This window comes from Parasteatoda tepidariorum, chromosome X2 (genome assembly GCF_043381705.1).
Source record: "Parasteatoda tepidariorum isolate YZ-2023 chromosome X2, CAS_Ptep_4.0, whole genome shotgun sequence".
Lineage (NCBI taxonomy): Eukaryota > Metazoa > Arthropoda > Arachnida > Araneae > Theridiidae > Parasteatoda > Parasteatoda tepidariorum.
This window is the reverse complement of record NC_092215.1, coordinates 46,096,299-46,121,319: the sequence shown is the minus strand read 5'-3', so window position 1 is coordinate 46,121,319 and position 25,021 is coordinate 46,096,299. Positions and strand designations below refer to the sequence as shown.

Below are 25,021 nucleotides of genomic sequence, written 5' to 3'. Positions count from 1 at the left end.
ATTTTATTTTCATTTCCTAAAACAAAGAAAAGTGCCACTCTAGTTTTGAAGTAAAAAACAATTTTTGAAATAATCCAACAGTTTATTTTCTATTAGTCACTGTATCTAGTGATGATTGAGAAAAATCGAAGTTCGTTTATACTAGAAGACATAAATTTCCTATCTTTTTCAACTGCCAAAAGGTATAAGTCCTAAAATTTTTAAGATGCTGTCATTATTTCAATAAATACTTACGTTTTTATTTACACATCCTGTACATATCTTGTTTTTTTGCAGAGTTTACACCTCGAAAAAAGAGTTTATACACTTTTCTAATTAAATTAATAAACCAGGAATTTTAAAAACTAATGTATCAAAAAACATTAATTTACTCAATTGTTGTGTTTTGGACTTAACCGCATTAGCTTCTGAGCGACTCATATGTAGGTTTCAATACCATAGTGTAACAACTGCGAACATTGCGTCATCCACCATCTTGTAATATTAAAGGAAGTTGCATAATCCTCTTGACATTGAGAGGCGCCAGCCAGACCAGAAGGGGAAGTCCCGAAGGGAAACTCCCGAATTTATAATTAACTCTTACTTTATACCATAGAACAATCTAATTCTTAGTCACATGCATTCCGGAGACCACTGCGAGAAGGCAGCTCTCACCAAACATGTCACTGTTATATCGTTCCATCCTTATAAAATATACGATAGAGGGGCCGTGGTGACGTGCTCAGGGGATATAGCGCTCGCTTCCCAATGAGGTGAGCCTTGTTCGAATCCTAACGATGAGGGCTGGTTGAAAAGAGTTTCGCACCCGGCTCGCACCAACCACAGGGCTGACATTAAATATTTTCAGTGGTAGACGGTTCATGGGTCAGAGTCACCTGAATCCCTTTGCTGTCAGGATAACCTTGGGTGGTTTTCGTGGTTTCCTCTCTATGTAGCACAAATGAGGGTTAGTTCAACCCTCCATGAAGGCAATTTTCTCCCAATATTTAATCCAGGAATTCCCTTTTCTTCTGAATTGGGTTCAAAATTACAAGGCTGCAGAGTTGAACATTGGTAGTCTTAAACTCAAAATTGGATTAGCTGTTCAAGGATGGTTAAGAATTATAAAAGTTATAAAATACAAGATAAACCACACTAACAAGAAATTTTATAAATGTCTTAGCTATTAATTTCAGCCATAGGGTCTTTAAGATTGATGAAATTTAGTTCGCCTATAGGGTGAAAATTAGTCAAAATCTTAGCAATGTGGGGACTAATTTTCTAAAAATAGGGTAAAATAATCAACAGCTAAAGCTACCACTGTCGACCCTGAACTTCCTTCTAATATTATTGATTCCATTTGTAGAAAATTTAAACACGCAATCCAGCCAAACTTCTATTCGATATTATACAATTTGATTGTTTTCAATTTGGAATTGAAGGTTTCCTGGATTGCGTGATTAAACTTTCCATAAATGGAATAACTAATACTAGAAGGAAATCCGCGGTAAATAGTGATTGTTCTAAAGTTCGAGTTTTAAAAATCTGATTGTTTTACCATACTAATCGAGAATCGGTACCCAAATTACTAAGATTTTGACTGAAGTTTAAAGTCGTTTTCTCTCCTGTGAATAAACAAAATTTCGCCAACCTTAAAGAGCCTATTGCTGAAATTAATAGCTGGAGCGTTTATCAAATTGGTGTGTGGTCTATTGTATATTAGTTCATATATATTACCATTAATTTCAATATTGGGAAACAAAATTTTTTGTTTTCTGTTGCATGAGATGTTTGAACGGATCTTAGATATTTTCGCGTCGCAAATTTCAAATCTGCAATTGTTTTCTCTCTACAAGCTACAGTTTCTATGCTATTTAATAATATATTCCTAACCAATATATTATTCACTCAAGAGAATACTAAGCATTCCCACTTCTCTGCTACGTAGGAAATAGGTAGAAGGTGATAATGCGTTTCAGTAAATGGTGTGATTAGTTAAGGTCATGTTTTTTTTTGCCTTAAGTATAACTTTCAAAGGAGTTAACAAGTGTATATGTACAAGTGTATATGTATGTCTATACTTTCTTTATAAAAATGTAATATAAATTATTATTATTTCATGTTTGTATAAATATGCATAGATTTATTTCTTCCTTTATTTATATAAAAACGCAATACAAATAAGTAATGATCTCTTTTCCTAAAGGAAAATGCAAAACGGCGACAACAAGAAAAAAGAGCTGAAGCTAGGAGACAACAACGAGAAGAGCAATTAGCTCTGAAGAAGAAAAATTCTGGAGGTAAAACTATTTTCCGAATATTTTTTAAAATCCAAATTATATTTTTATATCACTAATTACAATATTTCTCGTAGAAAACCGTCCACCATCTTTCTCTGGAAGTGAGAGTGATAATATCATCGATATGCTTCTTGGTGATATCAAAAGTGGATTTCATCGTTATGTAGATACTGGAAGTTTAAAATCAAATCGTGGAAAAGCAAAACGATCGTCACCTGATGGATCAACTGAACTTTGCCGTATGAACAGCTTGACATCCAGTGTTCCTTCTGAAGAAGATCCAACAGCATCACCAAGAATCATAAGACGAAGAATTGGATCTTCAAATGCCAATGGTTATATAGGAGATACTGATGGTATTGATACTCAATCTCCTGACATAACACCAAATAGCACTTTACGACGAAGGCGAAATCGCCTATCCTCTGAAGATAGAGAGGACAGTCTTATTGATTTCTTGAAGCAGGAAGGAAAAGTTCCAGATGGAGGATCCCTTGACAGGGCCTTGATTAGAAGGTCTGCAAGAAGGTAAATATAAATTATCTTTAATATATCTTCTGCAAGAAGGTACATGTAAATTATGTATTTAGCTCGTTCTGAAACGAATACGACAAACGCTGTAGCAGGACAAAACACAATTCAATAACAAACCACGATTTGAATTAGAGAACCCGGAAGCTTTAGATAAACTATTCTGTGGAGTATTGATGCACCACACACATATAGTTACATACTATTCTGCTGAAAATAGAACATGTTAATTCTTGACTGCGTTCTTCCTCGTTTCGAACAAAACTTAGTTTGAGTTTTATTGGCCACAATCAAATTAGTCGTGATTGCTGGCCATCACGCGTTGATACTTTTGACGTCAGTCTTCACTAAGCTGCTGAACTTGATCAAACTGCGATACTCCGTACCCTTTCTGCTCTTGCACACTGAGAACGTATCGTATGTCAAACTACCGTGTACTCTTACTTTCTACGGAAACTATTTTGACCAATACTGCATCTATCTTTGGTCCCATCCTTGTATTTAGCGCATAAGTATGCATGTGTACCAATTAATGCCGTACTCAAGGGGAATTGAATCAGGGAAAATTGTCCCAGGGTCCACAACTGCTTAGTGTCAAGTCAAAATCAAAAACCTTAATAAAAAATGTTGTTTATTCTGATTATTTGCTTTAAAAAGTGTAGAAAATTCCCATATAAATTCGAGAAAATATAAAAATGAAATAGCTCTTCAAAAATACTGCAAAATACGAAAATAAGACTTTTGGAATTTTGAGGAAGGAGCCTGTAAAATCTGCCCCCAAACTTGGTCACAATAAATAGATAAATCGCATAGATGAAACAGATGCGAATTAATTCGTAAGATGGTAAGGAAACTAATGTGTTCACAGAAGGTTGCAGGTTCGAGCCCCGAAGTTTCGGAAGAATATTAGCGATTAGATTGTCAAACTTCAACTAATTGCTTGTATATTTTTAATTTTATATCCCTTTAATGTATAATTAATTGCAACAAAGAACAGCTTAAAAATCTTGATCAAAACAAACATCACAAATTGCAAAACGACATCATAAATAGAGAATGAAAGATAAGCATTGAACTCTTTACATCCCAAAATCTTGCAAGCAAATAGCAAGCCGATCAGTTCAAACCTGAAGATTGTGTAAATTAGCTGCAGATTTATTCAAGTCATCAAATCGGCCGACTAGAAAAATGTAACTTTGAGTAAAACGCATTTTAAGTTTTCTTGACAAAAAAATGAGTATATAGATATTTTTCCTACTCACAAAACTTTTAAAGATACCTAACCCGTAGGATAACATAGAAAATAATAAGTGAAAAAAAATTTACTGTAATATCTCGTTTGTGTTAATTTGGGAAGAAAACGAGCATTTCAGCGTATAATTGCAAAAGAAAATATCCTTAGAATGTTATTAAAAATTCATTGAAAATCCCTCGCATAATATTAATGCAAATGTATTTTTTAAACCCCTTTTAACATTTATGAAAGTTCATTATTGATTACATGACCGCAAATTTGAGTTACAGCTTTAGATCAAAAAAACATCTATTATGAAGTGGAAAAAATCGTTATTGAGTCTTAAATTTATGTCGCATGTATATTTACAAGAAAAGGTGTATATTGTATTGTTTATACTGTTTTGTTTACTAAATAAGTTGTAATAAATGGCTAAAATATGAACCGTTACCCTAAAATAGAAGCCTTACGCAAAGTTTCTTATTTCATTATATTTTCTCTTCATTAAGTTTTACTAATATTTAAATAAATTCTTCTCAATTTAATTTTTTCTTAAGGATAGCTTTCAGTAAAATTTATAATAAATACCTTATATTAAATACCTTACCGTAGAATGTGTTTCAGTATTGTAGAAATATGCAAAATTTTGCAGAATCTTTTAGATCTCCAATCTGTAGTCACGTAATCATAAATAATGTACACGAATTTCCATGAATATTAGAATAGCATTTCTGCAAAAGTTTGCAAGAATACTGAAAAATGTTATCATTATGTTAATAATTTATAATACTATTTATAATTATACATTGAAATCATTTTTCAGAAGGAGACCGGAAATGATTGCTGCAGAATTGAATGATAGAGAACGCCCAGCATCGCCAGGCCCTTCACCATTACTTGAAAGAAAACCTATTAATTTAGATCCCGAGGCCAATAAACCAAAACAATGGCGGTTAAAAATTGAAGAATGGTTACAAGAAAATGAAAAAGAGCGAGAAAGAGAAAAGAAATTGAAGGACAAAATCGCTTTAGAACGTTGGAAACGTCAAGAAATGGAACAGAGAGAATTAGATTTATCATCTACTTCAGCTGATGCAAATGATGATCTTAAGAACAATCTTAAAAATACACCCATTTTAAGCGAAATAAAAACCGATTCTGAATTATATTCCAACAAATCAAGTTCCAAAAATAAGAAGAATTCAGAATTGAACGAACCGATGCCATTGAAAGATAAATCAAAGTGGCGAAAAAGTACTTTAAATGTTGCTAATAGCAGTGAATCAATTGATGATGAACGAAGGCGAAACAGAAGCAGAAAACAAAAATCCGATCCTGAATGTGAAGATACCATTAGTTTTTATTTACGTAGCCCGGAAGTTGATCATTACAATCCAGCAAATAAAAAGGAACCATTAAATGATGTAAACTCAAATAAATTTTTTATACCAAATACTGTAGATGAAATTACTATGAATAAAACGATTGTAGAAACACCTTCTCCTATACCTAACCCATACCAGACCTCAAAACTAGAAGCAGAACAAGCAACAGTAATGAAAGAACCAAATGTTGAAAATGTCAGCACTAATAAAAATAAAACATTTGGAAATATTACATCACCTGCTGCTCCAGAAACAACAGTTGGTCGAAGTCGATTTTATCAAAGTATGCGTGAGCCATCGTTTAATAAAATGGATAAAATCGAAAATAAAACTTCAATCGATGATCATGCACTCATAACACCACCCCAGTTAACGCCATCAGAAAAACATGCTATTGATAAACCAGAATTAGATGAAAATCAGAACATTAGTTCTGGTGTAGATGATGAAGGAAACTTTGATCGATTTTCCTTCATGAGAAAAACGACCCGAAGGACGCGACCCAGGCAAAAAAATGCAGATGGTGTTGTGACTATTGCAATCGAAACAGAAGGCGTTAAAAAAGATGATAATGTTGGAGATGATATTAAACAAAAAACGAATAGTAGTACAAACTCAAAGGATACTTTTTCTGATTCCAAACTGAAAGACACCTTGCCCAAGGAATCTAAAATATGCCATGATGAACAAATTTCGAATAATGATAAAAATAAAGCTATCGGAAATTTGTATATAAAAAATGTATCCGAACAAGTAAAAAATCATGACAATGCTGAAGATCAAAAAAGAAAAGAAAAGTCCTCCACATCATTGAAAGCCAGACTTTCTAAAAGATTACTTTCTCTCACTGAAAATCTTAAAGTGACAAAACCCTCAGAACCTTCTGATTCAAATTCTCCATCCACCAAGTCAGCAACCGACGGCAAATTTAATTTTTTGCAAGATTCTCCCTGTCCAAAGATAGATAAAGTTTTGCAAGAAAGGAGAGCAAGCTTAAAAGAAGAAAAACCAAACCCTCCTATATTAGAACATAGAGAAAAGATATTATCACGGCCAAGACAAGATTTAACTCAAGTGACTTGTAGAAAAATTCATGATGAATACAAACCTTTAATGGCTGAACCAAAATTATTGAAAGAAAATTTTGTTCCTGATGTGAACAACATTAAAATTGCCCATGCTACCCCAGTTACTCATAATGCCAAAATTATCGAGTCATATCCAACACAGAGTAAAGGAAAAGAAGAATCAGAAAAAGATGAAGGCTTCGAAGAAACCCAATCACAACTTTCTGAAGCTGCGTCTCAAGGGGCAGGCTCAAATTATGATACAGATTTAGCTGATTCACCTCGAAGTGTGAGACAAACAAAAGGAAATCATATAGAAACCATCAATAATGAGTCCTCAAGACCTGATCCTCCGGCAGTTTTAAACATCATTCAGAAAACTGTTGTTAAAGACATGGAAAATAAAAGAGAAAACTTGGCGATTCCTATTAAAGAATCAATTGAAAAAAGAAATTCTATTTCAGGCCCATCTAATTTAAATATAAAATCAGGCCAAAGTCCCCAAAATGAAAAAGGGGCAAAAATTGTAAATAAAACTTTACAAAGAGGAGCGTCCTTACGGAAATCAAACACAAAAATATTAACTAACTCGGCGGCCGATAAGCCCACCTCAAAGCAAAACAACTCGAATTCTCAATCAATACCGAGAAGGCCATCGATTTCCAAACTTCAAAATGATAAAAGCTCTTATCGCAATTCAATTGAAAGTAAACGCACTCCAATAAGAGGTACAAATTACAAAAACTCAAAAACTGATAAAAGTGAAGAAAATCCAAAAATTACTAAAAAAGTAGCGGAGTACACAAAAGCTATAAAATCGATGACTAATAACTTAAGGGGGTCAAAAAGATATGAAAATTATGACGTGACTCAATCAATGCCTCCCACACCTTCAGATGAGAATAAAACATTTATGTCTGGACTTACCAAGTCTGACAATTCTAAGAGAACAAGATCAACTTCCTCTATGTGCAGCCCTCGATCACAAAGCAGACAATCAAGCGAAAAATCTTTAGTTTCAAATTTTAATCCACCTAGTAGAAAAGGGAGCGATAAATCTCTTTCAAGAAGGTCTAGTGATCGAAGTCTAAATTTGTCTCGAAAATCTAGTGAAGCATCAGTTGTTACAGTTAGAAGTTTTAATAGAAGGAATCCTGTAAAAAGTAAAATTAACACGAATAAAACAGCAGCTACCGTAAGGAACAAGCTATATCCAACTGCAACTACTACAAATTCCCAAAGCAAAGCAAATCCACCAAAAACTTCTACTCCAACAAAACAAACTTTGGGAGTGAATAAACCTCTTATGAGATCAGTTTCAAATGCTAAATCAGTTACAGCTGCAAAACCAAATCCAGTAGTACGTAGAACTTCAAGTGATAAATCTTGCGGTTTCATGAAAGCTACATCAGCTTCTTCGGCTAAAACAACTGTTTCAAAACCTTCGCAAGATCAAAAGAATGCCAAACCTCAATTAAAGTCATCTTTTTCTATAAAAAATGAAATGCCACAAAACAAAGCTAAACCAAGAATTTAGACTTTTTTAAGTAAGTCATGAAATTGACATTTCCTTTCTCAAGACATTCCAATGAACAAATCTGTTGGGAGATAAATTTGGAATGCTAAATCAGTTGCAAAACCAAATCCAGTAAAACTTTATTAGACCTTGTGGTTTCATTAAAGCCACACCAGCTTTTATAGCTAAAACAATTGTTTCAAAACCTTTACAAGATCAAAAGAATTCCAAATCTCAACTGAAGTCTCTTTAAAACAAAAATTGAAATAGCTCACAGCAGAGCTAAACCAAGAATAGTTAAGCTTTCAGATAAACATTAAAATTATTTTTTCCTTTTTCAAGCTATTCCAATTTCATTTTTGAATAAAACTATTGATTTCTTACATATTCTAAGATTTGACTTTGAGAAAGATTTTCTATACTTAAAAGGAGATCTCAATTACGCCATCAATTAGCTGAATGCCTCAATGTTTTAATTTTCGAAATTTTGTTTATTTAGTTTGTTTAAGGGTTAAAGGAAAGGATAGTTAAAATGCTAATGACTGTTAAGATAAGAATAATTTAACAAAGAATATAAGTACGCAAGTAACGCGGGTTTTTTTTTTAATATTCACATTTTGGAAAAAGACAAAATTACATGTTTATCTGAATTAGGTGATAAACAAAAATAAATACTTAAATATTCTTGCCTTTGTCATCTACATGGGTCGTAGTGTACTGACAACTGTATTGTCTGTCCACCATAAGAAGACAACTAAACGCCATACGTATCTAATAGTTAAAATGGAGATTACGTAAAAATGGACTGGAAACTTTACACTGGTTAAACTTTTCAGCACAATGACACCCTACCATCGAAGGGAACTCACCTCGAAGGTCAATCGTCTTCGTACAGTGGAAGGAAGACACAATTGTATTATATTATTACCTCTTAGTAAGAATAAGACCTTCCTGAGAAACGCATCATTTTAATAATTTAAAAGACTTATAAATACACCTAAACTGTGCTGTGAATAATAATTTTAAATAAAACTAAATTACCTCCAGTCTAAATGTAAAAATTATCACCACTTTATATTTTTTATCAGCATACCACAATTATCCATTGATTACTAGTGTATGACAGTTAGAACGAAAGTTCAAGAAAAAACACTTAATACAAGTGACTTAGTGTGTGCATAAGTGTTCTTCAGGACTTAAAATCATATCTCCCTCCATCTTTATATATTAATCAAGTTTATCTGTTCATTTTTAAACTGTGCTGTTCAAGTGTCAAAAACTGTACTTTAAGTAAAATAAATTATTTTCTTAACTATAATTACAGAGTATGCAGTGACTTCAGTTGTTTCTATGCAACATATCTTTCACAAATTCTCTATTCTTTTAAACTAACATGGTAAAACTTGACTTTAGTACTTTTTGCACTAATTATCTAATAACCAATTCACTTTAAGATTTCATACAAAGTTGGACTACTAAAGGCAATTAATTACAAATAATCAATTATTTGCATTCATAACAAGGAAACATAATTAGTGACTAGAAATTTAATCCAGACTATAAGTAATCATGCCAATTCTCTGCAAATATTTATGCAAATCCAACAATTTATGTTTATCTAAAGATAAGCAAATTTTCTCTGGAAAAATGATGGCAAATTCCGCTTTACAAATTGTCAGTAAGAAAAAGAGACAAAAGAAAACAGAAAATAGGATTAAAGTAGTTTTTTACTACATTTTTAACACACAAGAAAGGATTGATGTTACATTTATGCCCAAATCATACACTAATCAAAACAGCTATATTATCCACAGTTAATAATGAAAATTTATTTTGAAATTTGTACTCTTATCTGGTTACTTGCACAAAAACCCTCAATTCAATTGCAAAAACTTTTTCTCACCATTAAAAATTATGTAATTTTAAATACTAACACCCAATTCCAAAAAAAGGAAATATGTTAATGATTTCAAGAAATGAAAATTTTATAATGCAACCTTCTTATTATATTATAAAAAATCATCAAAATTATTTTTCAAAAATTCTTTAATGATTTCAAACAAATTTTTACTATTTTTTTATAGCATAAAATGACATCATTTAAGAGTAAGAATTTTGTATATCTAATAATTAAAATTTTTGCAATGCTTTTTGAAATTAATAAAAATACTAAACACTAAAACTTATTATAAATTAAACAAAGTAACAAAATTAAATGATGATGTATGTTTAACGCAAAAGAAACAAGGCAATAGTGAGAAGGGCATCTTGTAAAGTCAGTATGAACCAAAAGAAGGCCTATTTTGTGAGATTCAGGTAGTTGGCAATATTATTAAAATGCATAAAAAAATTCAAAATTTTTTCTTAACAGAATTTGTTGCAATTTTTTTATGAAACAAGTTATTTCAATTTTCTTTTGCAAAAAGCTGCTCCATTTGAGAAAAATCAATTTTTATGTGTGTGAATGAAACCAAAAACTAACCTTTCTTTAAAACTTTCATTTCAACTAAAAAAAATATTAGCAATGTATTTAATCTATTGTCTTTTTATACCACAATGAGAAACTTCAACAGTTTTAATGAAAGAAATTTATTATCCAAATTTCGTTTATCAAAACATTACATAACTCAATAGAGTAGATACTCCTCACATAAAATGTATAATAAAATGTTTCATTTAAAATTTTGATCAACATCTATACAGTTAAAAATTGTTTATGTAAATAAAATGGAATTACTGATATTAAAAGATTCAGTACTTAAACTTCAGTTAATTTTGGACCATGTGTTAAAATTGGTCAAAATAGAAAAGTCATTTAAAATTTTAATGAGCACATAATACAGCAAGAGATAAAACAATAACAAATCATGTTTTAATTTAAAAAAACGAAATGCATAGCTGAAATGAATACGAAAATGTTTTGATTATATCCTTATAAAACATTTAACAAAAATCATGCAACAAAAAAGTAAAAAAAAAAAGTTTTAAAAAAGCAACAACTACAATGTTAAACATTTGCTGATGGTTAAATTTGAAAACAAGTAATATGCCAAACATATTTATTTAATTCAAAGTATATTTGTCAATATATGTAAAGGCATAAATTAAAATAAACGTAAATAATAATTAAAATTAATGTTTGCTTATACAAGGAAAAACTTAATCTACAACAAATATAAGGGACATTAACAATTTTAAGGTAATAATAAAAATCATCAATGTTAGGGATCAGATAACTATATTTAGTACAGATATTAGAACATTGACAATAATGATAAGATCTGTGCTAAGATAATAATTAAATAAAACTTTAAATAAGAGCTGTGATGGAGATAAAAACTTAGACAAACAGAACCAAGATCATAATTACAAATAAATATTTTAGGGGAAGTATAGAAATCAAGCACCTTTTGATTTTGCTTTTCATTTGTCTGAATAGTTGTTATAAAGAAAAATTTATGAAAACTTAACAGGAAAGGATGCCCAGTAAAGTAGTAAGTATTCTATCATAAACGTTAATAGCTTATATATTTGTTATTAAATAAAAAATTTAAAGAGAGATAAGTTTTTACTACTAATATGCCAAATATTTTTTTTTGATAAAGTAAAATTGCTTGTACAAAGTCAAATAAATTAAACATCTTCTATGACAGTTACTACTTTTAAAAATTGATACAAAGTTAACCATAAAACAAGTGTTTAAAAAAAGCTACAAAGCACAGGTAAATTTTATAAACTTTTGGAATAACAATTTTCAAAATTGATTGAAGTAAAAATTTGATAAAAATTTCTCAGAGGTATATTTTTAAAAAATTTCTAAAATAAATACTAAACAATCATTATTAATTCAAAATCTCTTGTTTTCTCTAGCTCATTCATTATCATTTCCCAAATTTAAAAATAAATATATCTTTTGTAGAACAAATAATTATAAATTATCATGGAACACTGGATTTCAGCAATCAAACATCGTAGGTTATAGCTGCTCAAAGTTTAAGGAAAGTGCATTTATATTTAATAAGCTAAAGATATAGATAAATTATTAAATCTTTCTTCCACAACCACAAAATTAAAAACAAACATGCAGTATATATTACAGAAATCACTTTGATAACAAGAAATTATTTTTTAAAATCACAATTAGGAATCTAGAAAATATTTTATTACATTTCATCTATAAATGCACAAAAAATTGTATCAAATTCTAACACCTAATTTTTTTTGCATAAATCTTGTTCTTTTTGCAGAAAGAATAAGACTAGTAAAATTTGTGCTAGAAAAACTGTCATAAAGCCATATGTAGTTGTAAGTTAATGTTAAAATTTATTCAGTTAAAACAGTTTAAAATTATTTTATTCTATTATTTCATTATGAATAGACAAAGTAACAAAACAGTTTATATTAAAGAAGAGATGTTGTTCAAAGAAGTTAACAATAAAAAAAATTAAATTTAAAAAATATATATGTATTTGAAAATAATTTCATTAATGCATTTCAAAGTAAAGGCTAATTATGAATTCCACAACCCATTCTGTTTAAATAATTTAAACTTTAATTTCATATCATTTAAACCCAATTATTAAATAAGAATATTTTAATACAATTTATATTTAATTTTATTAGATATATTTATATTATATTTAAAACTAGCAAAAAAATTAATTTAACTTATAATATGTAATTAGAAAAAAATTAAAATTTTTTAGTTGGCAATAATAATTTATAATTTTTTAACTTTTACTTTGATATATTTGCTGTATTCACTTGTTTTCATTAAAAGCAAGAATACAACAGCAGCACACAAACACATAAAATGCCATTTACAGTGCTCTTACATTTTTGAATATGTAAATAGTGATATTACAGGAACATAGTCAATGAAAGCTACAAAAAGAACAGCGTTGTACATATTTTTTATAATGTTATAATTCACTAATAATTTAATAAGTTCAATAAAATATGCCATTGATTAATCTTCAAGATTTCTTCACATGCTGAGTTCAATGTGTTTCAAGCATTTGCTTAATTTATCAGTCAGTCCAGAAATCTTTCTAGAGAATAATCAACTTTCATCCAATTATATATCTTTAAGTCATATCTGTACAATGAGAAGTTCATGCACTCATGCATGATTTAGGAAATACGTAATGTTTAGATTTGTCCTGAAAGTCAGAAAAAGTAAAATGTGAATATATAAACATTATAAAGATAACTTTAACATATTTTATGTAAAATTTCATTCCAAAAAATAAATAAGTGTGATAATTAACTAAATGGGTATAAAAAATATGGTATTTTGAAGGCTACTTAAAAAGGCACTTCCAGAGTCGTTTTTAACCTCTTTGAGACGGGTCGGGCGAGTCATATATACATTCTCAGGGTGTCGATATTTAGGGTAAAAAAGATGAAACTGGTAGCCAAACTATTTTTATAACAGTTTATTTGTAGGCGAGGCAATAATATTTTATTTTATTTAATTCACCACTACTTAATTTTAATTAAAAATTATATAGTTACACTTTTAACGCACAAGGATTGGATGTGTTAGATTTAAAGTGAAAGTAAAAATAAGTCTGTCAAATTAGCTATGCCCAAACTTAAGATACCGTTTTTTATTTTTAACTATCCTGATTCTGCACGACTACATTTATCACTCGCCTGTCCCGAAAAAGGTTAAGGATCGGCCCAGCGTGCCCAAGCCTAAAGCTCCAAGTTCCAACGGGGTCTCTTAGAAGTCAAAAGTCTCAGTTAAATTTTTTTTATCCTAATTAATTTGTTAAAAAAAGGTTAGCAAGTGAGAGAGTTTGAGATGAAATATTAAAAGAAAAATTTAGTTCAGTCATACATCTCCTCAATCATGCCATGTTGCAAATGATGGAATAATATGTTCTTGTAAAACAAGAACAGAAAAGGTGATAAGAACAGAAAGAAACTTGTTTTTGAGACAGCAATGCCAACATAAATGTGATCTGCATTCTCATAATTTACAACCGCTGAAAAAAATCAAGAACTATTGTTTTGCCTTAATAATAGATGGTGTAAAAAAGGAAAATATCAAGTGTTGGACAACAATCTAGGTCCTACATCACAACAGCAGATAATGGAAGTGTATCCTAGAAATCATATTCATATTAGAAGTTTTCAAAACCTGAGCAACCTATTAACCCTAAATAATTAGCTGAAAATATGTTCACAAATTCCACAAACAACAATAGTATTGCTGTTCCAGTGATCCTGATACTTCCACATACCCCTAGTTTTATTCCAATTGTACTAAGTTATTCATCGTTTCTAACGCTGTTCCTACAGCTCAAATACATTTTTCCAATGGCAGCACTATTCAAGCTCGAACAGGCCAAACAATTAAACCTCCACATTGGTTTAAACGCTATGAATGAACATTAATATATTCCTTAATGATTTGCATTTATTTAATTCCTCAAATATATTTTGCATTGATGCATTCCATCCACATGTTCCTATATATGCGCTTTATACTTTTATTATTAAAAAAAGCGAGATAGTATGTATTAGACCATTAATTTAATCTTAACCAAAGCATCTAAATTTTAGCAATTAACTGTTATCGAAACTTATCCTAACTGTAACCATATTCTAACTAGATGTTCTATTGCTTATGTTTTTAAAAATGTCGTTTTTTAATCATCCTGCTAACAACTAATAAGTCATCTTTAGTAACCGTTGATTTATTTTGTACATTATTTAATTATAACAACTAAATATAGAATATATTGGAAGTAAAAGTGAATGACCTGTGGTTATCACTAAGTAACTTCAATGGTTAAACAACTTCCTTAACAGTTAAGGATTAAAGTAAAGAAGATTTATTCAAAACTAAAAAATGCATGGAAATAGGTAGTCATGAAGTGTAAACATTGAAATCAAAACACTCCATTCTCTTCATCAAACATTATAACTTTAGATATGCAGGGGTTGGACAAAATATTTGAAACACTTCTATGCTAACTCATTTGTCCATATTTCTAAGAAATTCTTAGAAAAGCATTTTATATCTTAGAATTGTTTAGGTCATTTTATTTCTCATGCATATCATTGAATTTTAAAGCTATTAGAGGCTTGAAGGACTGGAAATAAATTAAGACAGAAAAAAGCGTATTTTTGAACACCTTTAGCCAAAAATTATAGCAATAAGCTTGTATCAATTACTTTGGTTATTATATGAGATAATTGCACAAAATTTCATAGACCACATAGAGATATGGATATTTTTTTTAATCAAAAAATAATTTTGTTGCCTCAAGTTGTCTTTTTATAACTGTAAAAATATTCAATAAAATTAAACAAAAATTTTAGAGTAATTTTCAATAAAAAAATTATTTTAAAATTTGAAAATAATTTGTGAAAAATTGCACAAGATATGAGCATTTAAAATAATCCTTTCACAATGCGCAAGTGCGGGAAACATTAATTTCCCCCCACATGATTTTGTTCTCAATCGCATTTGGTAACATAAGAAAAAAAATCTGATTTAAAAATCATGAAAATTTAAAAAGGTTACAAGCAGTTTTCTAAGTAGTGTTTGCAAATTTGAAGAGAAAGCTGCAAATGGTTAGGAGTTTTCTACATATTAGTATATTTTGTACTGTTAAATAGGATTCATTAAAAATGACATTTGCTTTATAAAGTACTACTCCCTATAAAAATCTGTTTTATTTCACAAGATTTCTTGCAAGCTTCAAATTTTTTTGTCTGAACCATCATTGTAGGATAATTAATTATAAGATTTTGCAATATGATGCAAAATAACATTTGTTGAAAACTCCTTATAATTTAGAGCTTTCTTTTTAAAAAAAAGTACAAAAGCTACTTAGAAAATTGATAGAAACTTTTTACATTTTCAAGGTTGTCGAATGGAATTTTTTCATGGGCTGTGATGAAAATAAAGTTTTAATGTTTTTTACATTTGCACAATATGAAAGGATTACTTTAAATGCTTTTTTTTTGCATGATTTTAAATTAATTGTATTCAAATTTTAAAATTATATTTTTGTTATTTCTTATAAATTACTCTAAAGTTTTTTTTAATTTTAATAAATGTTTTTGCAGATGTAAAGCAAAAAAAATTAATTTTTTATGAAAATGTTTATATCTTCATGAATATTGAAGCTAAGTTTAAGAAGTTTTGCGCAGTTATTACAGATTATAACCAAAACAATTGATACAAGTCACAATTTTATTGTGATATTTTTTGGGATGGGGTGTTCAAAAACATTCGTTTCGTTCGTAATTTATTGCAGGTCCAAGAAAACTCTAAAAGCTTTAAACTTCATTGATATGTGTGACAAATCACATGATCTTAACATTTCCAAAGTTATAAAAAAATACTTTAAATATTTGTCGGGAAATATGAAAAAATGAGCTCCGATAGAAGTGTTTTCATAATTTTGTCCAACCCCTGTGTATTAATATCTTTATATTAGCAAGCTCTTGGATTATGTGCATGTTTCAGCTAAAACTGGCAAATATGAGGTTTAATGCAATTTTGTCTGCTCAATTATAAAATTGAATATAATTGTATGTGACTTGAAGATACCAAATAAATAATTGAATATTTTTAGTAGTAAGTATAAAAATACATTAAACCAAATTTTTCCTTTTGTAAGCAATTGCAAGAATGGCTTAGTTACATTACCAGATGCAGGTGAGATGAAATAAGTTTTGATCTGAAAAATGAAAAATGCAGCTATCCATAAATTCTCTGTATAATAAATGCAAAGATTTTAACTTTGAACTATAACACTCGTGCTCAATTTCTTCTTAGAATAAAAACAATTTCAAATGTACTTATGTACACCAACATAGAGTATTATCTTAACTAATATGTCATATACATAATACATAAAGTAAATATTAAAATGTTATGGAGTGCCTAAAATAAAATTGAAAGAATTTTGATAATTGTAGCAGAGAACGCCTCAAGAAACTTGATTTGTATAATGTCTTAAGAGTGGGGGTGTGGATCATTCGCCAACTGCATCAATGATGTTTGAAATTTTTCTTTTTAATAATTATAAAAATGTTATGTTTGTAAAAAAAGTAATTTTCATCGTTAAAATTTGGAAACCTTGCTTTCCATTTTATTATAATAGAGAAAACAGAAAAGAGGGCAGAAATCACATTTGTTGGGAAATAACATAGAAAATAATGTAAATCAAAATAAAATAAAATTTAATAATTTAAACAAGGATATTAAGTGCTTAATTCCTCATTTCTGAGAAATATGCATTCTACAAATTTTGTAAACATAAAGTATGAAATTAAAGAGTAAAAAATTTGAAGAAAGAAAAAAAAATTATTTCAATAATAAAAGCAAAACTCTAAGGTCTTAAGTATTTCATTTTTCAAGGTACACCACAAGACAAAAATAAAGAGCTTCCAAAAATTTTTTCGCCATGGGCTTCACAGAGTCTTGCGAAAGTTCTGATCAAATAAAAGAAGTAATCAGACAAGGAAAACTTATATTGGGTCTATAACTGATTAGTTTAATCCAGGAAAGCAGAATAATATCTAAAAGATACATTTGTGCATGATTTTGAATTCTTTGAACTGTATATTCATGACCAATTAACATCAGATAAATGTTTTTAAATTAACAAAGTTTTAATTTTTACTGAATGTGTAAAGATTATTAGACTGTAAATTGGTACATTTATATAGTTTTCTGAATTAAAAAAAATATTTTAAGAACATGAGCAACAAATCAATGGTTAAGAAATAAATTGACAAACCTTAATCAACTGTAAAACAATTAGGACAATAAAGCTGATTATTTTTGACTTGAACATCAGTGCCACACATTCCATTTCCTAACAGCATTTGGCACATGCAACAGCGGAAGCATTCAATGTGGAAGTATAACCTCAAGGCTTCAATTCCCATTGCTGAGCCTTCAGCTGGTTAGAAAAAATGTATGAAAAATATTGTATATTAGAAAATCACAATACTAGACAGAAAAAAAGTTTTAATGCTAAGGTAAATAAGTTATCAACTTTGCATTGTGACTTAGAATACTTACAGAGGCCTTCTTTACAACATGAGCACTTGTGTACCTCTGATTCTAGAACATCAGAACTACATTCTATGTCTTCATAATCATTAAGACTTTGTGTGCGTAATACACTTTGTTTCAAACATGAATCAGAATTGTATGAAATTCTACTATTAGAAGAATTCCATTGAGCAGATCGTGGTCTTTGCTTTTGAAATTCACTTTCTCTATCATCCCATGTACGTAATGTGACATCTGGATGAGTATTCGATTGGGATGTCATGGAATATCTTCTGTTTGGAACATCTACTTGACTTGTGTGCTTACGACCAGCATCTTGTGCAATCCAATAATTTTGATCGTAACTAGTTTGTCGGAAAAGAGGTTCAGTCACTCTTTTACTAATAGATGCAACCTGAAAAAACAAACTGACATTTATTTTCAGTTAAGAACACCAAAGGAAAGAAGCATAAAGGATAAAAAGAAAATAATTAGAATTATAATTTCTCATTATAATTAATTCTATACACATTAAAAATCTAGTTTTAAAAAGTTAGAGATTTAAAGCCATTGTATAATAATGAGAAAATTATTAGGACAATTTTTGATTGTTGATATAGTAATAAATACTGTATTTCCCTCTTTAAAATCTATCATTTGCTACTAAATTCAGATTAAAGAATAGGTGAGAGAAAAGAAGGGAAATTGAACAATTCAGTAATTGAAAGAAATGTTTGAATAAGAAAATATGATTTGTATGATTAGTTATATCTTAGTGTCAAACTAAATTGATGTCTGAGTAGAGACTCTAGATTCTCAAGTAGCGCATGGATATTGTTATATCCTTGATTAATGCTGATCAACATTGTGACTACCAAAGAATATTGACGGCATTTTTAACATTATTGTATGACGTCCATCAGTTACAAGTTTTAAATTTTGTTACCAATTATTTTACAAAAAGTCATTTTATTGCTGAAATCTATGAGAAGAATATTGCGTTTAATTGTAAACAGAAATGAGTTATAGTTATTGAAAAACCTAGTAGGGGGGAAACTTTTTGCTGCATAATGATTTAAAAAACAAAAACTGCTTCAAATAAAAAAAAAACATTTTTTTTTCTCAAAGACTATATTAACAACCTTGGTGCTGTGTGTCACTTATCTTAGTGTGGCTGCCAAACAGATTCAAAAAGGCTACCATTTTTTTATGACTCAGGTAACAAGTGACTACTATTCTTAACATGCTAGTCCAGATCTCTTTGATATAGGCTATAGGACTAAAGTCAGATATGAGCAGTACTATATTAAAAATTGTTATGTTAACATTTAACAACACTAAACATCAGTTCACACTAGAATGTGAAGTGACAAGGATTACAAAATCATCAAATCTGTTTTACATGACTGTCATGCCAGATTTTTCATTCAAAATATTCATATTAGTTTTTATACTCCTTTCTGTTATTTTAGAATATGCTCTTACAATCATTGATATATTAAGTATTACTTCCATAAATGTTGGTTCTTAACATTTTAATATTCACTAATTTTCAAAAACATTAGAATTACAAGAGAAAGTTTGAAAAAAAACTTAAAATCTATTACTTAATTGCTTTCACATTTTTGGAAGAATCAAGATAAGTAAAAAGTACAAAAAAGTAGAGAAGAACAAAAAAGTAGAGAAGAACAAAAAATATTTAAATCATGTACTGTTTAAAGATTAATTTGTTAAAGAGAAATGCAGAATAGCAACAATAAGAAACCATCGAAAATATATTAAAAAAAAGGTATGAATAACCAAATTTTGAATAGTTTAGTTGTCTAACATACTGTATCATGCAACGTGTTAATGATCTTTTGCATTTAGAGATAGTTGAAAACCGCAAAGAGTAAAAAAAAAAACTGTCATACCCTCTCTGTAATCCATTTGTTACTATCCATTATTTTTGCTTTCGGAGCAGCACCGAGATTTTGAATATTTTGTTTTGCTTTATGTTGGGGACTTTCTTTAACTTTTGAACTTTCCTCTGAAATACATAAAAGAGAAAACATCAAAACACTCATTTTGAACAATTATGTTACTATTTTACTATATTACTAACAATTTCCCCTTAATAAGAACTTACCAGGAATGGGACAAGAAACAGATGTAGAGAACGAGTCATAATCAGATTCAAATACATTTTCCTCCTATAAATAATTAAAAAATAATGATAAAAATATCCAAGATCTATTAAGATATCAAGATAAAAACTATGTTACTTTCTATTTACAAATATTTAATATTGAATACAAGGAAAGTAATATTTTCTTAAATATTAATGCCAAAGAAATATTAATTTTTGAAATTCATCTCTGCTGAGACTTGTTTAAAATGTTGTAGTGAATAACATCGATAAAATATGAAGAAAAAAAGTTGAAACTCTTAGATAAGTTCAAGCTCTCTAAAAAAAAAAAAGAGATTTTTTCTATTCCACGACTGTAAAAGGGTATAACTTATAATAAAATATAAGTACAAATCAATCTATAGCCCTTTAACAGTACCTCGTTAGTAGTTGCCACCAACTCTTTCTAAAATACTACTTTGTTTCTTACTCACATTTTATTGTATCCTAGTTAACCCATTGGTGCAGAGGGGACACCAGTGTCCCTTTTATATATTTTTTCAAACACTCTAACAACAAATAAAAATATATTTAAGCATTTTTTAACTATAGAAAGCAATTTAACAGTTACTAAGAAAAATCAGTTAGATTTTTGGAATTAAATTTGTTCTAAAACACAAATTCCAAAAAAGTTATATTAAATTTTTTTTTATTCATATTCAAAAAAGTATTAATAATGGACTTTGTAAATTAAAAAATTATCAATGATGAATTTGCTTATCTTAGATCTAAATAACAGCAAATTTGAAAAATTATTGTTTGGAAGTAAAGCATGTTTGGAAATTTTTACCCTTAATGCAAAAATGAACACTAGTGTCCAATGTAGCATTTCATAACCTAGGGGTTTGAGTCAATTTTACCTTCATTTTATACCATTATCCGGTACTTAATGCTGGGTATTTCTACCTTATTTTAAAAAAGGGATAATTTTGATACATATTAATACACCAATGGAATTGTACATTTAAATGCTCCACGGTTTTTGGAAAATCTCGATAGTTTTAATATAGCATTATAATGGCTTGCGATTTTTGAATCACACATTTTAATAATCAATTGTGACATGCTTTATATGTGACAATTTTATAGTAAATATAAGTAATTTTCTGATTTTTTTAAGCTCTTACTACACTTTTCTACATGAATTAGAAAATCCCCAACTTTTTAATCTTGACATCTTTAATATGACATTATTAAGACTTGCACAAATTTCAAATCACACATTTTAATCATCACTTTAGATGTGCTTTATTTTTTACAGATTTCATTGCCAATACAGGCTACTTTTTAATCCTTTTTCCTTACAGTTATTGCTACTTATTTCCAGTTTTTTTTTTAAATCTGAATATTTTTCATACAATTTTATTATAACACGAGAACAATCAAATGAAAAATTTAAACATGGGTTTCTAAACTGTTTACTGTTTTCAACTTTGTGTCTGACTTTTTTTAGCTCAAAAAAGTGCTAAAAAAACATTTAAAATTTGACATTCATAAAATCTCTCATAATTAAATAAATATAAATATTCTGAAGTCAAAAATTTACGAAACTGAACTTACTTCAAATCATTAAATCATTTTACACTCTATAAAATTTCTTATAATAAAATATTTAATTTGCATTTATATATCTCAATAAATGCTAATTTTTTGTTTTTATTCATACATATTACAGTTAATTTATTTTAAAATAAACTGTGTCATGTGATGTGATGAAGAAAAAAAAGATTACTCTTCCCCATCTTTATGGGGCAGGGCCATTTTTTTAAAGTATCAGTTTGGTATTCTTTAGTTTTGAATGAATTTTATTATTTAGAAGAATTTAATTTATGCAAATATATTACTAGGATGACAGATTAAAAAATTGTGTCTAAAGCACTGAAATTTATATTTAAATTATCATAACTGCTGTCAACATGTCTAAATAATTAAACATGTGGCCCTTCATGTGTCAAGCTGCGGTATAAGTGCCCCTTTATTCAAAAAGGTTGTGCACCTCTATAACTAAAGAAAAATTATTAAAATGCTAAATACAATATTTCTAAATACAATATGCTAAATACAATATTTAAAACTCCTATAAATAAAGAAAAATTATTAAAATGCTAAATGCAATATTTTTCACTTATTTTGACCTAAGTTAACAACAAAAAATAATGAGAAAAGTATGAAATTTTTTTTTAATGAAAACTCTGCATGAAAGGGTTAAGATGCATAAATGATAAGGTTTAGTATATACATAGGCAGTTTATTACCAATTTTTTTAGTTATTAAAAAGCATTTTTATTTTTACCTTTCATGTAGCATTTTTTTTTCATTTTCACACTTAGTATATTTAAAAAAATGTTACTGACTTATAATAAGTATCATTTAAAATACTATTTTATTGAAGTGAATATGAAGAACTTACTAGATTTTCTTGCCAGTTTTCACTACTTGGATCAAAATCAGGCTTAGAGTTCTCTTCATCATCTAACAAATAACTTGAGGAATATTCAGCTGCAATAAAGTTCCCTGATTAAATCTTGGTTTGTGCAAAATTGTTCTACACAAAACAATCATGAACGCATTCCATTTTTTTAATAACTTTAAATTTCCAAAACTTTAACAAATCTGTCAAATGATAATCAGTTAAAATAATTTTTAAAAAATAAACAAATAATCTTATTCTGCGAAAACTTAAAGCATAACTTGATTGCAAACACATTTTCACTTTTACCATTATAATTCATAATATCCCAGTTACAAATAAATTAAATGATTAAAGAACTAAAAATAATTAAAATAAACATTAAATAAAGAATAAATAAAGCAGTTCACGCATTCCTCTTTTATTCACGTGCTCATTTTACTCGAACATTTCTAAATTTCAAAATTTTATATTTTTGGGAATAAAAATAATAAAGTTGACCTTCAGCTGAAATTGGGGATAAAATTAACCTTCAAGATAGCATTTCACCCCACTGATTCGCTTAAGAGAATGCCTTGCATATTTTTCTCTCACTTTTTTCCTCTTCATACCTGCAGTAGAAGAAATGGGGAAGAGTGCTTCCCTTGATCCTTGTAAGAGACTATTCAGGACTGGTTGCAAGAAGGGAATTCCTCAAAGGCTTCTTTGATGAAAGGGGAGAGCGACTGTTGCGCTATTATTACATTCTTGCAAACCATTTTTCCCCTGCATTGTTAATTATTTAAATTTTTATTGATCATAAATTATAAAAATAGACTGTTGCAAATTAGTCTGCCCAACAAAAGGTTAAGAATCACAATTTCATCTGGTGAGTGAAATGGCTTATTAACATAGAAAATGCACAAACATGCAAATGATAAAATCTTAAAAAATCAATTCAGCAAAATGTAATTTTCAAGCTCAAATAGTAAAAAAAAATCATTGGATAGGTTACTCCATTAGATAGGCTGCCATACCAATATTTAAAGTTTTAAATCATAAACCCCTCAGTGTATCTCCCTAAAATTACTGTAGTGTTCAAATCAAAACTAAGTATTATAAATAAAGAAATAAAAAAATAATTAAAAATAAAGAAATAAAAAAATGGAAAAGGAAACATCACAAGACATCACTTATATTCACATGAACAAGGCAAATTCCTCACTTGCTAAGCAACTATAGGGATCCAAATAAACCAGACAAAGGTGAAATATTCTCAAAGTGAAATGTGGGTGATAATTCCTCAACTAGTTTATTATAAATATATAAGCCCATTTTAAAAATTTCAGTGCCAAGCTTTAAAATATTATGATCAATAAGGATGAAACATTATGTACAAAATGCAATGTGGCTAACTAAAAGCTTATCCAAATCTAACAGCTTAACTTTGTTTAAGCATAAAAATATATTAGTTTAAAAAGCTAACTTTTTATTTAGATAGTGACAGTAACATTAATTTTTGAAAAAATACTTTATTTTTTGCCTGTACATGATAAAAGCTTGGATATTTACTGTTATACTGTTGCTAATTAGACAAAAGTGGTTATTTCAATGCAAGAATATTAAGATAAAATTTATTCTTGTAACTCTACATTTATGTTTTGGTTTGGGTTCATGTAACCAGTGTTTATTTATAAAAGGTAAAGTTCTGGAAGGTTTTGTCATCCATAGAAAGTGATTTAAACACATATTTCTATCTTTAACTAGTAATACCTTAAGAAAATGTAAACTTATCAGCTACAAAATGTATCAAATTCTGAAATGAACAAAGCATAAATATTTTAATTTTAGCCCAAATTACAAAGATATTTGTTTGAAAATGAAAAACATAGAAAGTTAACAAAAATACTCACAATATAATCAATATAATTCACACAGTTACTAGTCTGCTATTAACTCTTTCAAGTATGGTGCGATAAACACTGTCCCACTTAATTTTGGAAATTATATAAACTACTAAAATTGTAATAGTTTTAAACAATACAGTACTTAAGAAACTACTTTAAACATTAGAAAATTCAAACAAACTTAAAGCAGATTGCTTTATTTCGGGCATACAAAACTGACAACAACCCTCATGGCTTTTTGACTAAAATTTTGGTTCAAGTTAGTGTGCCTAACAAAGGGTTAAATAATCACAACTTCCTCTAGTAAGTGAAATAGCTTATTTAAATCGAAATGCACAAACATACTTTAAGAATGTGAACAAAAAATTAGTTTACTATTATTTCAGAAACAGAAAGATGGGTGAGCTAAGGCAAAAAATTATTTAAAAAAATGTAGTTTGTGAGCTCAAGAAAATAAATAGCATTAATTAAATATAACATACTCATTTATTTAAAATCACAAAGCATTTTACTTAC

General features: G+C 28.7%; 2 protein-coding genes across 7 annotated transcripts in view; one reads left to right on the top strand and one right to left on the bottom strand.

The window, feature by feature from the left end:
• LOC107438137 (formin-J) overlaps window positions 1-9,330 on the top strand; it is a 60,613-nt gene extending 51,283 nt beyond the window's left edge. The window contains exons 15-17 of the mRNA XM_071188040.1: window positions 2,186-2,279; window positions 2,354-2,807; window positions 4,868-9,330. Coding sequence (XP_071044141.1) covers window positions 2,186-2,279; window positions 2,354-2,807; window positions 4,868-8,033 — 3,714 coding nt within the window. The 3' untranslated portion in view covers window positions 8,034-9,330. The remainder of the gene's footprint in view (window positions 1-2,185; window positions 2,280-2,353; window positions 2,808-4,867) is intronic.
• Window positions 9,331-12,747: 3,417 nt separating this feature from the next.
• Window positions 12,748-25,021, bottom strand: part of LOC107438138 (serine-rich adhesin for platelets) — a 113,272-nt gene continuing 100,998 nt past the window's right edge. For all 6 annotated transcript variants that reach the window (XM_071188228.1, XM_016050338.4, XM_016050341.4 and 3 more), the window contains 6 exons: window positions 22,620-22,708; window positions 20,171-20,234; window positions 19,956-20,071; window positions 18,070-18,457; window positions 17,783-17,947; window positions 12,748-13,174 (listed from right to left, as the gene is read on the bottom strand). In XM_071188228.1, the coding sequence (XP_071044329.1) occupies window positions 17,784-17,947; window positions 18,070-18,457; window positions 19,956-20,071; window positions 20,171-20,234; window positions 22,620-22,708 (821 nt within the window). In that variant the 3' untranslated portion in view covers window positions 12,748-13,174; window position 17,783. The remainder of the gene's footprint in view (window positions 13,175-17,782; window positions 17,948-18,069; window positions 18,458-19,955; window positions 20,072-20,170; window positions 20,235-22,619; window positions 22,709-25,021) is intronic.